The following is a 17,122-nucleotide window of genomic DNA, read 5'->3' as shown; positions in this document are numbered from 1 at the left end:
GAAATAAAATGGGCCACCAGTGACTTTCCGAACCGGCCTCCCCCCGGACCATTCAGAGTGGAGAAGCACATGACGAAACAAGGTCATGAATTAACAGAGAAACACATTAATTATGCCCCGTCCCCTTTTGAAGAGAAGGGGGAATGCAAGGATTTCCCCAAGAGTTCTGACTGCAAAACGAATGTGCCCCTAGCAGGCCGGGGTGTTATAGGAGGAGTATGGCCCATTCAAAGCAGGGCATATGGAGGGCTGTAGTGAAGCCCGCTAGCTCTCGTTTATCTGATTTTGGAGGGGAAAATGAAAGTTCAGATGCCAGATTAGGCCCCACGGCAGTGGGGAGAGACCAAAGGATCCCCAGTCCTGGGAGCGGTAGCCCCTGGAGCTCAGCACAGGAGGTTTGCCCTTGAAGGATGCCGCAGGGCTGGTGGCAGGGCCAGGCCGGCCTGGGCGAAAGGACTCCAGGAGCAGATGTTCTCATGAGAGGAGCAAACAGGAGCTAGGAGCAAACCCATAGCTGGGCCCAGAAGGGCAGCAGCCAAGCTGGCAAGAGGCCACCTGCCCGGGTTGCTGCTGTTGGAAACTTGGGCACGTTTGGGGGGTGGGCTAAGGGCAGGGACAAAGCCTCCCAGAGCTTTAACTAATGGGCACCCCATGGACGTGGTTACCCTCATCCACCCCGACACACACCCTCCCACAAAACCCCCGCCAGACCTATACATAGCCCTGTAGACACCCCCACAGACCCCAATAGACATCTCACCCCCCGCAGACCTACACAGACCCCTATAGGTACCCTACACAGTAACCCCCCACAGACCTATACAGACCCCTATAGACACCCCCACAGACCTACACAGACCCCTATAGACACCCCCATTGACCTATGCAGACACCCCACAGACCCATATAGATATCCCTACAGATACCTCAAAGACCTACACAGACCCCTACAGACACCCCTATTGACCTATGCAGATATCCCACAGACCCCTATAGACACCCCCCACTGACCTATGCAGACACCCCACAGACCTACACAGACCCCTACAGACACCCCCATTGACCTACGCAGACACCCCAGAGACCTACACAGACCCCTACAGACACCACCCACAGACCTACGCAGACACCCCACAGACCTACACAGACATCTCACAGACCTATGCAAACCCCTATAGACACCCCCAGATCTACACAGACCCCTACAGACACCCCCACTGACCTACACAGACCCCTATAGACATACTCAGATCTACACAAACCCCTACAGTCTATGCCCCCACAAAATTACACAGACCCCCTACAGACACACTCCTCCCCAATCTACACAGACCCCTATAGACATATGTACATCCCACAGACTACACAGACCTCTCTAGCTGCTCCCCAGAGTCCTACACAGACAGACCCTCCCCCCGTGGACACCCCCCACAGACCTACCCAGATGGCTTTAGACATACCCCCCGCCCCCCACAGACCTACCTGGAGCCCTAGCCACAAACACCCCTAAAAACACCCCCCAGCTTGGCACTTACGCACACATGCTCTTATGGACACCCAAAGGACCCCCACCCACACCCATCTCCATATATCCCTCTGGACCCCCAGGGACTTATAGACCCTCTCCCCCTATAGCCCAAGATCTGGGGCTGGGCCCCGCAGCTGCCCCCTGGCGCCCTGCAGAGGTTCGGCAGACAGGGCGGCTGGGAGCTTTAATTTTTTTTTTTTTTCACCCACTCTTTGTTGTTCCAAAAAAAAAAAAGGAAAAGAAAAGAAAAAAAAAGTCTGTTTTGCCTCCCAGGCAATATTTCTGGAGCCAATCGGCACGCAGCATCCACCCTGCCCTGCACCATAATTAAAGGCTTGAAGCAGGCTGGCTGGGCTGGGGAGTTTTGCTTAGTCGCCTCGTAGCAGCCGCCACCCGTGGAGCTCTCAGCGGCTGGCCCGGAGGAGGAATGCTCGCCTGACCCCTTTGGGGAGTGACAGAGACCCACACGCGCGCCCCAGCGGCTCTTTTGCTTTTCCACAGGCTCTGGCCAGGGGAGGGGACCGCATCCCACCTGCCCCTGCCTCCCGCTGCACCATGAGTGGCTCCTTTGACAAGAAGATCACCAGCATCCTGACCGACCTCTCCAGCTCCCTGAGCTGCTCCAAGGATTCCCCCACCTTGCCCGAGTCCTCGGTCACCGACCTGGGCTACTACAGCGCCCCCCACAGCCAGCACGACTACTACCCCAGCCAGCCCTACAGCCAGCCCGTCAACCACTACTCCTACCACCACCAGTTCGGCCTCAACGGGCTCACGGGGGCTGGGACTTACCCCCCCAAGGCCGAGTACCCCTACAGCCCCTCCTACAGGCAGTATGGGCATTTCAGGGAGCAGCAGCTGCCGGCCCAGGAAGCAGGTAAGGAGCCCCCTACCCTAGTGATCCAGAGAGAGAGGGGTGGGGGATGGATGTCTGGAGATGGGGGGGCTGGTATGGAAAGGAGTCACTTCTTGGAGTCAGCAACAGCTCTTCCTTCCCCCATGCCCGTGTATTCGAATGAGAGGGAAGTTCTTGTCAATAACACACACACACACACACACACACACACACACACACACACACGACTGCCTCTTGGATTGCACAAAAGGGGGGTGGTGGGAGGGAGGGAGTTGCTGGGGGGGGGGGGGGCTTGTTTGCTAGATCTAGGTTTCCACACAAAACTTTCTGAATTCCGGCTCCGATTTAAAAGATTGCTTTTCTCACCCACCCACACACTCTCCCTCCTTTTGTCTCTGGCAAATTCCTGACCTTTATTTTCTGTGCCACCAGTCAGGGTGGCTATTTACCCTTCCCAATTCCCCCCACACACACACACATACACAGCTCTCCCCCACTCACCTTTGCCCCTGAAATCTTAAGAAACTTCAGAACAACTCAGGTTAGTTGATGAAAAAGGAGAACCTTTTTTTGGGGGGGAGGGGGGAAATAGGTTGTCTCTCTTTCAGGCTGCTGGGGCAGAGAGAATGACCCATGTCATGACTGGACAGGAAGATGATGGTTAGGTTGCAGCTCTGGGGGAGGGAAATATGGGTGGGACAGTGTTTGATTTGTGAATAATCTTGTGGTTTTTAAAGCGAGTCTGAGGTGCTGGGAGATTATAGGAAAGCAGGAAGATCAGAGAAGCCTTGAATCTGCTGCCCTAAAAGAAAGGGATGCAGGGAGAGGGAGAAATCGATCCTACGCTGATTTCCACTTACTGAACAATTCTCCCCTCCCTTTCCCCCCCAAATAAAGCCTGGGAAACAGCCAGACAGCTGGGACCTGAGGCTGCTTTAGAGACGGGCTTGTCACAACCCACCCTACGGGCTGGGAGAGGAAGAGAGGGGCCAACGCTGAGAACCAGTCGGTTTTCAGCAGATCAGAACCAGGTGGGGAGCCCCTGGGCAGAGAAACAGGCAGGCTGGGGTAAGAGGGGAGTTTGGGGAGTTAGTGAAATGGACCATAGGAAGAAGTGGCCAGGGACAGGAGAGGGAAAAGGCAAGACAGAATGTACCAAAGGAAGAGAGAGAGAGAGAGAGAGCTAAAGGAAGAGAAAAACACACCAAAGAGAGAGAGAAGAAAACACAGAGGGGGAGAGAGAGAAATGAAAGACCTCACGTGCCAAAGAACAACCCCCCCAAATACCCCAGTCTTGCTGTGTTCCTGAAATCTTTTACCTGGGGTCTGTACAGCGACTTCTCCAAGTAATCAGCCCTTAACTCATCTACAATTGTTCTAACTCGCCGTACATACAATTCTGGAGTCCTTTCGCCCAGGCCGGCCTGGCCCTGTCACTTCTAGCTCCACAGCGCTGGTGTGCTTGTAGGGTGACCAGACAGCAAGTGTGAAAAATCGGAACGGGGGTGGGGGGTAATAGGAGCCTATATAAGAAAAAGACCCCAAAATCGGGACTGTTCCTATAAAATCGGGACATCTGGTCACCCTATTTATCTGGGAGGTGAAGTTTTCTAGATAGAGGTTTAAATCCCACCCCCCTTCTCTCTCCCCAGTAGGGATAAGGGTCAGAAACCACCTCCAAAGACTTGGGTTGTTTTTTACAAGATTCTGGAGCGGGGAGGACGGGGGCAGGTCAGCTGCTGAGATTCTGACGTGTTCCCTTTTCACTTCCAGTCTCAGTGAAGGAAGAACCGGAACCGGAGGTGAGGATGGTCAACGGGAAACCCAAAAAGATCCGAAAGCCCAGAACCATTTACTCCAGCTACCAGCTGGCGGCTCTGCAGAGGAGGTTTCAAAAGGCTCAGTACCTGGCCCTCCCCGAGAGAGCCGAGCTGGCTGCTCAGTTGGGGCTGACTCAGACGCAGGTAACTTCAAAAAGAACAAACCACCTTTCCCCTCTGTGCGCGGGGGGGGGGGGGCATGCACCTGTTGCCAACTCTGTACAGCCCCTGGGTTTAGTGGGCTTAGATTAAAGCACTTACATAATCAGACAGGGACCAGCTGTCTGAGACAGTGGGAACAAAAAGGTGGGTTTTCTCCAGGCCTTTGGATACATTTCCTACTGCCGTGCTCAACCACGGGGAGGGAAAAGAGAGTCCCAATCCTCTTTGCGCTCATCAGTGTGAATGCATTGACTTTAGGGTTACTCCTGATTTACCCCAGCTATCCCAATTGGGACCAGATAAATTCAAATGGATTGGTTTGGTTTCTTCTCTCCGCCCCCCGATTGGGGAGATTTCTCCCCCTCCCCCAAGATGAGCAGTTCTTAAAGGTTCAGGGCCCAATCTATAGCTCACGGATTTGGATCAGGTCCATAGAACCAACTTCAATTCGGAGTTCTTTCCCCTCTGTGTCTACTCACTGGCACGGTTTGGCTCTGGTGAGCCAGAGAGGCCAGTTCATTGGTTCTCAACCTTTTTTCATTTGCGGCCCCCTACAAAATTTCAAGTGGAGGTGCGGGCCCACTTTGGAAATCTTAGACATCATCGGAGGGCCCCCAGGGGTCATAGCGACAACCTTCCGTGGAACCCCGAGAAATCTGCGGACAACAGGTTGAGAACCACTGATCTAGTTGACCTAGCAAACCAGGAAGAAGTATTCATTCCTCAATTTGGGCAGTGACGGATCTTTGGGTCCTGTCTGGATATTTTATTTTGTATTGTCTCTTCAGAATTCAACCACTAATTTATACTAGAGCAGCCTTTCGGCTGGAATGGGTAGGACCATATCTATGGATGCTAACAGCGCTTGGGTCAGTGGGGTTTTAGTTAGGGGTAATCTAGTGTAGACCCCATTTCTCTGCATGCGTGTTGCGCTTGTGAATATGCTCAAGCTCTTACAGGTGTGTGTGGGGTTTTTTTTAAGAGTCTTGTAATACGTTAGGCCCAGAACCTCAAAGGTATTTAGGCGCCTCAGTTCCATTGATAGAAAGTTAAAACCTGAAATAGTGGAGTCCAAAAGAGATTATACCCAACTCCTCTACCCTTACGTGAGCGTCGCACTAGAATGCTACAGTATCTACGTGTGGGTGGCTGGCTGTTGTGACGCTAGTGACTGCTCTTTGTAAAGGGACAGATCAAGAGAAAGGAGTCTGAACAGATCTGAGATGAGTGAACCCCCCTCACCCGGAAATTGGAACACCTCCAAACTCTGAGGAAAGTCACATCCAGCCCCACCCCTAACAAGTGGTGGTCGGCGTAAAGGGCTGCTTCTGCTGTCCCTTACAGGCCGGGCTTCCGCTGATGTCAATAGGAGCATCGCTGGAGTTAGGAATGTGGGGCTGGTCATAGATGGTGACAAGAGGCTGATTTTTAGTTGCCCAGATCTAAATAAAGTTCCAGGTCAGCGTGTTTCCGTGGGCTGTTAGCCCGAGAGCAGATGTTCTGTACCATAAGGGCCTTCCGCCCTCTGAGTGATTGCGACATGATGGGGAGCTGTTTCTTTGTGATTCCCTTCTTTAAAAGGGGGTTGATTTGTTAGGGGGGGTTGTTGTTGTTGTTGGTTTGTTTGTTTTAAAGTGGTTAGGGATTCTGCACTGCAAACTGCTTTTTATCTCTGGAAACAAAGGAAACACCAGCAAAGCTTTAACGGGGCATGGGATCTGGAGGGACTCTGGACTTGGAAAGCAGGGCTTTTCAGGGGCATTAAAATACTAGCTTGTGTTTGCACTCTCATTTAGACCCTTGGGTCACCAGGAGGGATTTATGATTTCTGTGCTTTTCTAGTGGGGTGTGTATCGTGCAGGAAAGATCCCCTTAAATTGAGGATGAGTGCCCCATATATGGCATAAGGCGTGGATGCTCCATATACAGATAAATTTTTTATTAAAGTACATGTTTAAAATTAAATAGACACAAGTTAAGAGGGAAGGTACTGTACATCTGGGGTCAGGCTTGAGTTATGAGGGATTACAGGTATCGGTTGCAAGGATGAAGAGATACATACATATCACACAACCAGCATAGACCCAGATTGGCGTGACCTTGGTGCCAACCCCAAGTGTTCAGAAATCATGAGTCAGGCCTCCCCCCAAAATCACAAGCTCCTCTTAAAACTCATGAGATTTCTTGTAAGCATTATTTTGGGGTGTTTTGAGCCTGTCGTGAACAGTCTGGCCATGTTGACAAGCTCTTCTCTGCCACCTTGAGGGCTAGAAACTTTATTTTGAAATGAGAGCGGAGCGTCTCACTTAATCACAGGATGCGAGGAGCTGGGGCTTTACAAAAACACCAGACATTGAGAGGATTTGGCAACACCGAATGTTTGTTTGGCTCTTTGTTGGCTGCTCTATCTTCTCCTTCCTGGTTCTCCCCGTCACATTGGATACATCTGCCTTCTCCATCTCACCCACCTTCTTCCTCGCCAACCCCTCAATTTCTCTCTCTGTCTCCTCCTCTCCCCTCCTTTCCCCAGCAGCTCTTTAAGTGGAACAGGAACCCACTAAAGTCTTTGAAATGAACCACAGCAGGTTTGCCCCGTCCTAGTTTCATCACTGTCCTGCCTGCCCTTGTGACTTTTGTAGCAACAGGGCCACTTATAAATGTCCAAAGGAACTTGTCATTAGCTGTCAAAGCGACAACCTGTTTTGGGGACAAACCCCTCCCTGCACCTTAGGCTAAACAGAGAAGCAAATCCGCCCACACGGCGACATTTCTCTTCACGCGCCACTCCATTTGTCCCCCGTTTCCCCACGCCTCCCTTCGGTGGTGTACGTCAAAGGGACCCAGAAAGTAACACTTCCCTCCCTTCCTTCCGTCTCTAGGTGAAAATCTGGTTCCAGAACCGGAGATCCAAGTTCAAGAAGCTCTACAAAAACGGGGAAGTACCCTCGGAACACAGCCCCAATAACAGCGACTCCATGGCCTGCAATTCTCCGCCTTCTCCTGCCCTCTGGGACAGTAACTCTCACAGCAACCCCTCCAGCAGGAACCAGCTCTCCCAGCAGCTCCCCTACGGCTCTTCCCCAAGCTACCTGGAAGAGCAGCACAACCCCTGGTACCACCACCAGAACCTCAGTGGACCTCACTTACCGCATCAAGCTTTGCCCACTAACACCATGCATCATACATCTCCCGGGCCTCCCAATCCGGGGGCCGTGTACTAACCTCCGGCCTCCTCGGACCAGGGGAGCAAGAGGAAATCGTCACCACCGCGGCCGGACCCTTCTTAAACCGTGGGTTTGTTTCCAGGACAAAGGCAGACACACACAAACATTCCAGCCTGTCTCGCGACCAGCAAAGCTGCAAAGGGTTAAAACGATCAGAGGACGACCCACAAGCGAGGCAGGAGTGGCAGCGGGTGGGGGGCAGGGTCGGGGAAGAGGTTTTGGATTTTTATTTTTCGGGAAAGATTCAGAATTGCCAATTCCTTTTCACCCCACCCTGACTTTCCACGGGGTCCCCGGCCCCCCTGCACCACGATCCCACCCACCACCGCCAGGCACAGTGAATGGGAAGTTTCTTCCATCTGGAGCTCTCTGCCAGAGACTCACCTCTCGTCTGGACAGAGGCCAAGAGACACTACTCGTCTCCAAGCGTCCAAGAACAGCACAACTGGTTTTTTTACCTTCCCGGGCGAGCTGTTTGTGGGGTGTCTCCTTGAGGACTCTGGAAGAACATCTCAGCTGGCGGGACTTCAAAAAACCACTTGGCTTCATCCACATCGGGTAGGATTTTTCTACACGCCCAGATGAGAGGGAGAAATAATTGTCTCTGCGTCTTCCCTCTCATCCACCCTTGCAAGGGTCAGACTGGAGATGACAGCACAATTTAAGCTAAATGCAATAAGAGATGCCACACTTTGTAGTCTTTAAAAAAAAAATTCTCTATATTCTAAATAAAGTCAATTCTTAGCTATGTCTATTGTACAGAACTGGAGACTATATAAACATTTAATAACATTATTGAAGGGACCATTGTTAGAGAGGACCAAAAGCCTAGCAGTGGGGAAGGGCTAAATTCTGATCTCATCTACACCAGGGTAAATCTAGCTCTACTCCAGGTTTACAGAGCAGAATTTTGTGTTCGCTCATCAGCTGGTGCAAACTGGAGTTCCAGAATCTCAGTACTGGATGAGGGCCAGATTCTGATCTCAGTAACACCAGGGTAAATCCAGAGTTACTCCAGGGTTAGAGGAGAATTTTGCCCCTCCGGGCCAGATTCCCAATTGGTATAAATCTGCATTGAGATCAAGGGAAGTCACACTGACTTATGTGAGTTGAGACCCTGACCTTGTGTTAGGATTCTCGGAAAATAAATAGAGGTTATTTTAAAAAAAAAAAATGCAAAAAATATTTAAAGTGTTTCAGGAATGATTTAAGTTATTTTGAAACAGCAAATGATCCTGTTAACGGTTGAAGTGTTCTAACAGTGCTCGCCACACGTCAGTTAAGCTAATGTCAAAGTAGAATGCCTATTTTTTTGACAAAACAACCACCAAAAAGGAAAAAAAAAAAAACCATTCTTGGATATTTTTAAAAAAAATAATCGTATTTTTTTTAAAAGCTGCCGTTTTAAGAAGCGTTCTCATGTGTTGTACAGTCCCAGGATTCCTATTTATGTTGCCTTGTTCATATAAGGGCAGATGAGGGGAAAAGAACGTGTACAGAAGGTTCATATGTATAAAGTTGACCAAAACAAGAGTTTTCTTTAACCTGGCTGCGGGAGTGGGGGAGGAGGAAGAGCTCCTTCTAGAGTCAGGGCTTTGTTCCAACATCCTTTCTGCTTTGTTAGTGGACAAAACTGTATATATCGTGTTAATAAAAATACTTTGAATTTAAGATGGTCCGATTTGGGTTTTTTTAATCTCTGTGAAAAGGAGCTAGAAAAACATAAAGTTCTGGCCTCTCAAAAGATTTCTCATAGCTGTGAAGTATAGATTTGGATAACATCCTCCTTGGGGGACCCGTCATATAATTTGGTTTGGAAGAGGATGAGGTCGGGAGTCCAACCCAAGTGCTGCTGAAAATCTATCACCAGTTATTAAGCTCAATACAGGAGCAACGTCTTCGGCCCATGTTACACAGGAGGTCAGACCAGCTGATTTAATGGTCCCCTTCTGGCTTTTAAAACTATAAATCGATTGAATTTGGCCCCGATCCTGCAAACACAGAAATACGTGCTTAACTTTACGCGTGTGCCTGGTCCCCTCATTGACTTTAATGAGCTTCTCCTGTGTTTAAAGGGAAGCATCTGTGCTGGATCGGGACCTTTAACAAAGTTGGAGCAGGGTTCGAAATGAACCGAAGCTGATTTCCCCCCTCTGCCGGAGAAGGTGACCTCTTCAGGACACAGATGCAGTCAGTCAAAAAGTCAGCAAGAGCGGGGAAGTGTTCAGGAGTGAATGGTCATTGAAAACATGTCCATTACACACACACACAATCCCCATGGGACCTCCCTGCAGGCAAATCTGAGTACCCATTGGTAACAGTGGATGAAAGCCAGGACTGAATAATCATACGTAGACAAACTGAGAGCAGGTTGATGGAGCTGCACCAGGCCTGAATTTGGCCTGGAGACCATGAACCTGATACTCCCTGGCCTTGCAACTTGTGTTATCCAAGCTCCCACTTCGCACAGGTGTACGTGACTGCACAAGATGCAAACCAGTGAAGGACCAGGCCCAGAACCCACTCTCCCTAGGCCAGAGATGGGTGTTTCCTTGGTGAACTATTTGCACAGATTGTTCCAAGCCCACTTGAATTCAGTTCCTTCTTCCCTTAGGAGCTCACGGCCTCGTTTGGCCAAGGGAAGGATCGATTGGTTGCTAAATAAACTCAGGGTGATTTGATAACTTCTGCTGCTCATGCTGGCTGGCAGTTTCAAACGATTCCAGCACCTGTGGATTTCCCATGCCCTCGGTACCTCAACATGCTGGACTCTTTGGAAAACTGGCATATAAGAGTCCCAATGGGAGCTGAGCCCTTCTAAAAGTCTGGCTCCAGCGGTGGGGCAGCAGCCCTTGCAAACGTGGCCCTGAGCTCTTTTGAAAGTTTGGCCCATTGTGTCCTGGCAGAAACTTCTTGGAGACCATAAGTTTCTCTCAAACCATTTTTTTTTGGGGGGGGGGGAGGTCAGGGGTGCCTGTAAAGTAATCCAAAGCAGATTCCATTAAACAGAGAATCTGCAAAAGGCAGCTTCATTTGCGTGTGCTCGTAATTGCTTGGTTCTCCCTGTATTTCCTTCTCAGCGAATTCCCACCCGGAGAGATGGTAGATCCTAAACAGCAGCAGCGCATACGGCTGGAATCATGCAGGGAGAAATCCTGCCACATTAAAGGAAGTTGTAGATAATATCTGTGGCTGGTAAGCAACAACTTTGGTGGGAGCTGTGGTTCGAGTGGTTAGATGAGGAGTCTGGGACTCACCGCGCTGACATCGACTCGCTGTGACTTTGGGTAAGGCATTTCACCTCTCTGTGCATCACGCCTCACATCTGTAAAATGGGCAGGTGGGTGACACCGGGGAACATTAGACTGGGACCCTGCACGTGTGCATAACGTCACACGTGTCAGAAGTCCCACTGAGTTCAGTGGGGATGCTCATGTGTTTAAAGGCGCGTAAGTGGTTTGCAGAATCCGGGCTTTAGGTTGTAAAGCCCACAAAGAGTGGTTAACGGGCCTGGGACGGTATCGTGCGGGGAGCGCTGCATTTCAAAAAGGCATCCAACAATTTAATAATACCGTCAACGGCACCGAGCTACAGATCCCCAGCAAAAGGCAAACAAAAGGGCTTCATAAGAACGGCCGTACTGGATCAGACCAAAGGTCCATCTAGCCCAGTATCCTGTCTTCTGCCAGTGGCCAGTACCAGGTGCCCCAGAGGAAATGAACAGAACAGGGAATCACCAAGTGATCCATCCCGTCGCCCACTCCCAGCTTCTGGCAAACAGAGGCTAGGGACACCAGCCCTGCCCATCCTGGCTAATAGTCATTGATGTACCTATCCTCCGTGAATTTATCTAGTTCTTTTTCGAACCCTGTTATAGTCTTGGCCTTCACAACATCCTCTGGCAAGGAGTTCCACAGGTTGACTGTGCGTTGTGTGAAGAAATACTTCCTTTGGTTTGTTTTAAACCTGCTGCCCATTAATTTCATTTTGCCCCTAGTTCTTCTGTTATGAGAAAGAGTAAATAACACTTCATGATTGTTGCTTTAACTATTACAGCACTGTACATACAGTGCCTTGCTTCCAAAGACACTAAAGCGCTTTGCAAGAGATGATCTCTGATTTGCAGAGATGGAGGCCCAAATATTCAAACGCAGTTTTCGGTTTTGGAAGCACTCCATTTTTCAGGTCCCCACCCCAAGCCACCTACAGCCTGATTCTCAGAGGTGCTGAGCGTCCTTGTGATAGTCAGTAGGAGCTCTGGCTGCTTTGCTCAGCCTATCTGGAAAGGCCAGAGCCTTCCGCAAGGTGTTACCAAATCGTGTGATTTTTAGCACGCTGTTCAGTGTTTGTCTTAAAGCCCCAGCTGCCGGATTCATGTGATGATGTGACAATCTCGACTTTCATGAAATAACAATGGCAACGTTTCTAGCCCTTATGACGGCAGAGAAAAACTGGGAACCCCTGATCCTTGAAGACTCCCACAGCAGATGGCCAATAAAGGAAAACACGCCCCCGCCATGCATTCATTTTAAAATCTCATGATATTTGGGGGACCTAACTCACGATTTCTGAATGTTTGCAGCTGACAGTACAGCTTCATTATTTGATTCCCTTTCCCAACTGGCTGCATTGATAAGAGTAATTGTGTTGGGGAGTTAAAGGTAGTTCTGATCCATATGGAACATGAGCGGGGTTAGTTGGTGTCCTTCTACCAAGAGGGATCTGGACATCTTGAGTTTGCCTGAGGACATGCACAGGCATTCTGGCCAATCAGAAGGGTTTTTATTCCCTCCACCACCACCTTTTAACTAGCGAAAGACATTTTAAAAGTTATATTCCTTGATTCAAATGTTATGTCTGGGTTTGACTAAGGCTCCAGCTTCCCTTGGGGACAGGAAATCAGCCATAATGCAGAGATTCTGTTTTGCTTGCCTCTCTTCCCCCAAACCCATGTGTCACATACTGGCCATATTTTGTGGCTTGGAGTCCTGTCCTGATGTGTCCCTTTAGGGCCACGCTAGTGTACTGCCAAAACCTCCGGCAGCTCTGGACGTTAGCCTGGTGCATGAGTTGCTGGCACGCAGGGCAGGCAGCTGAAGCTATGCTGATCAAAGAGGGTTTCATCTCCCGAGGTGGGTGTGCCTGAAATTAGATGCTCCGAGTCCCACACAGAGCTGGGCCCCACCGAGAGGTGGCCCGAGCCATTTCCAGAGTGGAAAGCCGTGATGCGTCGCCCTTCCCCTGTAAAGTGTTTGTAACAACTAAGCTCTTTATAATTAGCATTATAATCTAGTCCTTTTCATCAGCGGATCGCAAAGCACTTTCCAAAGGCCTTTTGCGGATGGGGAAACTGAGGCACAGAGCAGCAAAGCCACTTGTGCAACATCACCCAGCCGGCCAGGAACAGAACCCAGGTGCCCAGAGTCCCAGTCCAGCCCGTGAACCAGTAGGCCCCACTGCTTTGAAGAACCACTGCTCTAACCCCCTCACCCGCCCAGATGGCGCAGGCATCCTTGACGCTGGCTCCCTCTAACCCCACTCCCACTGGTTTCCCGGCGTACTCTGACTCCCTCTTAAAGCAGCAGACCTCAAGCAAGAGTCAGAACTAGCACACTGCAGACATGAAATGAACTTGCCGGTGGTACAGCTATGAGCCAGCACGCCAGGGAGCTCCGAAATCCCCGTGACGAGCTGCTGATTGTGCCTGGCATATGCGATTCACGCACTGGGCGCAATCCAGACGTGGTTTATGAAAAGTTTTTCTTTTATTTTTTTTAATTGCATGGAAGACAGAACCCGCTTCCTCTCTCTCCCTTGTCCCCAGATGGCCCCACACGTTGCTTTAGCCGCAGTGCTGCGTTATGGGCCCATTTCAGGCCCCATCCTGCTCCCGCTCAAGCCAGCGGGAGCTTTCCCAGCACCTGTGAGCAGGATCGGGCCCCTCTGCCGTTGAGGCCACGCCTGGCCAAGGCAGCTTGACGTCCATGTGATTGACGTGACACAAACAAGCTACATAACGTCTAGAGGTGGACCTGGCCTCGTGTTTGTCCTCCAGGGCTGGGGCCATGACTCACAGCTGGGGCAAGCACCTCGCCCCATGGGACGGAGCGCCGCTCCCCCCAGCCTGCCGCCGCTCCCGGCAGAGAGTCAGGCCCTGGGGCAGCTCAGGAAGGGGAAGACCAATGAGAGGGGCACAGCGGGGGGGGAGACGCCCCGTAAAACGAGAGACGCACAAAGATAGCCAGGCGACCGTGGTGCTTAGGGGGTCAGTCACCTCCTCCCCATTCATCGTTCAGCAGTCGAACGGAGATCGGGGCCCCTTTGTGCAGGGCGCTGTACTGGGAAGCAGGGAGCTTGCAAGCTCGCTAGGGTTGGGCGGGAAGGGAAGCAGGGGGACAGCGATGGGGAGTGACTTGCTCAAGCGCGTCCTGACTCCCAGTCCACCTCCCGACCCACTAGGCCGCCCTGCCTCGCCACCTTGCGCTTCCCTGCTCACTTGGCCCATCCTTCCAGCCCTGACAGAGCCAACCCCTCTGCTTTTGCCCCTTCCTGACCTTGCTTGAATAACTGCACCGTTTGCTTTGCTGGCCAACTAGCTGCATTACTGCTCCCTGGCTAATTCGTTTCTAGGCTAGCTCCCCATTCCCTTGGCATTTCTGGAAATTCTCAGCATCCCCCTAGCCACCTGCATCTGCCGGGATCCTGTCTGAATCAAAGCACCGCTCCTCCGCTGGTGAGTGCTGCGTCCAGGACTGCTCCCTTTCTCCCCAGCAAGCTGGGTGTCTCTTCCAGCCGCTGCGTTGCTGACCCTGACTTGCACCGTAGCTGGAAACACAACCCCTGCAGAGCGGACGAGCACCCCTGGAGTGCTGCTGACTTTATAGGCGAGGATCTGTTTGCAGTAGCACGCAGTCGCACAGCTTTGACGCACACTTGTCTGCCCAAGTCTGGCCTGTAGCCCCTCGCGTGAGTCCATCTAATGGATTTTAGGGCTCACTTCTGCTCGTACCGTGTGCGCGCCTATGCCTTACCCAGCTTTGCCATCAAAAACGATGGCGAAGACGATGATGAGTAACCTGGTGCGTGTTGGAATTATAAAGAAGGGGATTTCCCCAGCATTTGGGACAAGCCTCACCACTTCCTTAATAAAGGGACCACCCCCACTCAAAACCACACCCACTGGTGGCTGATCAGAGATCTGATGGGACATTCAGATGTCGTTTCTGCCTCGCATCTCTTTCCCAGGCCGTCTTTCATTACTGCAAAGAGGCCAATCTGCCCTAGAGAAGGAGCCTATTCGAGGAGTAAGAAAATCAGAAGCACATGGGACATGCAGACACTGCAATAGCCACTTCTTTAAAACCAAAAAAAACCCCCCCAACCCTGGCCCTCTCATGACAGAGCCACATGAGCTTAGATCTGTCTTTCCAGTGCCAAAAACAACAAGCCTCCCGCCTTTCTGCAGAGGCCCAGCGCCTGCCCTGGCCCGGGAAGGTGCGGGCTACAAAGGGTTAAGCCGAGACGCTAGCCCCTTGGGTTCTCTGGAGCAGTATGGTTTGAGGGCTGCGTGCAAATGGGATCCGTGCACTGGCAGGCGGGCAGACAGAGTGGAGACACTGCGTTTTATTAGGGCTCGGCTGCCAGCAAAAGAGAGAGAGGCAGGGAGGGAGGGGTGAGCGAGGAGGGAGCCCAGGCAGCATTGCCTGAAGTGAAAAGCATGTCGTAAGCGCACAACAGCAGCAGCAAAACCCCACAACCCTGGGTGCAGGGCTGCGTGTGGAAAGGGCAGGGCCGCTCCTGCCACAGACCTGCTTAGCTGACAGTTCTGCAGAGCAGCCGGCGTTCTGCAGCTTCCCTTCTCGGCGCACTCCTCCTGCCCTGGCCCACAGGTCCAGACGTCACGGGGATGGGCACGGGATAGGAACCTGAACCGAATGGGTTCGAAGATACTCCTGCCGCCCACTTGTTTAGTGCACAGCTACCCCTCCCGCTCACAACTCCCTGCTGCTCCGGCCAAGCCCAGGGCTGGGGATTGGGCCAGGGGTATGTGGGCCACCAATGAGTCCCAGCTAACCTGGCTGGTTGCTCAGCTCAGCCACATGTCAAGAAAAGCTCCCCAACTGGTTCCACTGCCTAGGACGGACACAGGGCCTGTCCCGCAGAGGGTGGTGGCTGCGATCCTGGAGTCCCCAAGCCAGAGGGTGGGGCCAGCAGCTCTTCGGGACGGTTCCTCCCTTCTCAGCCCTGCTGCACCCCTTTCTCTCCCCACCCCTCATCCCCGTGTGGACACGATGTCATCTGACAAGCCCTTGAATTGGTTGGAAAGCCCGTTTGGCCTACATGGCCATCACCTTCTCCAGCTCACATTCGCCTCCGCTGCCAGCTACGTCCCCCGGGGTCTGTCAGTGCCGCCCCTACTCAGCCCTGCCCTGCTCTCAGCTCAGGCCCCTCCAAGGCCCAGCTCACCAAGGCCTGATCTCCTCCCTCAGGCCTAGGAGTGGGAGCCCATCCATCTGGTACCACAACCCAATGCCTCCTCCATCCGGATCCTCCAGCCTTTCACCCCTGGCTTCTTACTTTCCCCACCGCAGCTCTGTGTTCAGCCCTCTTTGCAGGTGGGCCACAATGGGGGGGTGATGGGGGTGGTCTGAGGGCTCCCCACACGGAAGCCGGAAGAGGGGGAGAAAAACCCAGGTGCCATTCCTGGCAATGTTGCCGCTGAGACAAGTGGGAGTGCGGAGGACAGATGGACACAGCCTGCACCTCTTCTGACCAGGAGCGCTGAGTTCTCAGCTCTTCCTAGGGCATCGTGGTTGCAGTTTGGGCACATCCCAGGGATCGTGACAGATATGAGCACACCGGGCGAGCGTCGGCTACTATGCAAGGAGCCCCACAGAGCAGCAAGGCTAGAAGCAGGACTGTATGGACAGGGCCTGCATGAGATTTCCCAATCAGCTGGATCCACAATGGATCCAGTTCTAGTCCTGGGCTCCCCACCACCGCTCTGCCCAGGCCCCTCATGCCTGCCCTGCAGCCCCCGGCTATTCCAGCCCTGGGCTCCCCACACAGCTCTGCCCAGGCCCCTCACTCCTGACCCACAGCCCCCGGCTATTCCAGCCCTGGGCTCCCCAACACCGCTCTGCCCAGCCCCCACAGAGCATATTGTCCAGACGGACCCAGGGAGGGAAAAGAGGCACAGAGGGGACGTGACTTGCCTGAGCTCAGTGGTAGAACCAGGAATAGAACCTGGGTCTTCCAGCTCCCCGTGCTATAGGCCAGGCTGCTTCCAATACATCACAGAGCCTTGGTTGGACAAGAGTTGGGTCAATGCCCCCATACCCGGAGAGGGGAGAAACCGAGCCCCTCTCCTGCCATTGACAGAGGTCCTGCTGTTACCAGGAGGCTGGCGACTCCTGGCCAAAGCCATGGAATGGGGGACGCTCCAGTTTGTTTGGAGCTGAGGGGGTGAAGCTGTTGCCCTGTGTGTGTCACACTATATGACATTCCTCCGAGGAGTGACTTTGCTAGGAGA

At 52.3% G+C, this 17,122-nt stretch overlaps 1 protein-coding gene across 1 annotated transcript; it reads left to right on the top strand.

Annotated features, from left to right (window-relative positions):
- Positions 1-2,083: 2,083 nt before the first annotated feature.
- Positions 2,084-7,587, top strand: DLX3 (distal-less homeobox 3). The gene is made up of 3 exons (XM_065422762.1): positions 2,084-2,405; positions 4,158-4,348; positions 7,246-7,587. Exons 1-3 carry the CDS (start codon positions 2,084-2,086, stop codon positions 7,585-7,587), a joined length of 855 nt encoding a protein of 284 aa, XP_065278834.1.
- The last annotated feature ends 9,535 nt before the right edge of the window (positions 7,588-17,122 follow it).

This window comes from Emys orbicularis, chromosome 25, assembly GCF_028017835.1.
Source record: "Emys orbicularis isolate rEmyOrb1 chromosome 25, rEmyOrb1.hap1, whole genome shotgun sequence".
Lineage (NCBI taxonomy): Eukaryota > Metazoa > Chordata > Testudines > Emydidae > Emys > Emys orbicularis.
Note: the sequence above shows the minus strand (reverse complement) of the source record. Positions and strands in the feature narration are given on the sequence as shown.

What these genes read in the sequence shown, in the direction of transcription:
- DLX3 (XM_065422762.1), top strand. Translation starts at nt 2,084, where the DNA reads ATGAGTGGCTCCTTTGACAAGAAGATCACCAGCATCCTGACCGACCTC. An exon ending in GCTGCCGGCCCAGGAAGCAG is followed by an intron (nt 2,406 to 4,157) that starts GTAAGGAGCCCC and finishes TTTCACTTCCAG; the next exon opens with TCTCAGTGAAGGAAGAACCG. An exon ending in TGGGGCTGACTCAGACGCAG is followed by an intron (nt 4,349 to 7,245) that starts GTAACTTCAAAA and finishes TTCCGTCTCTAG; the next exon opens with GTGAAAATCTGGTTCCAGAA.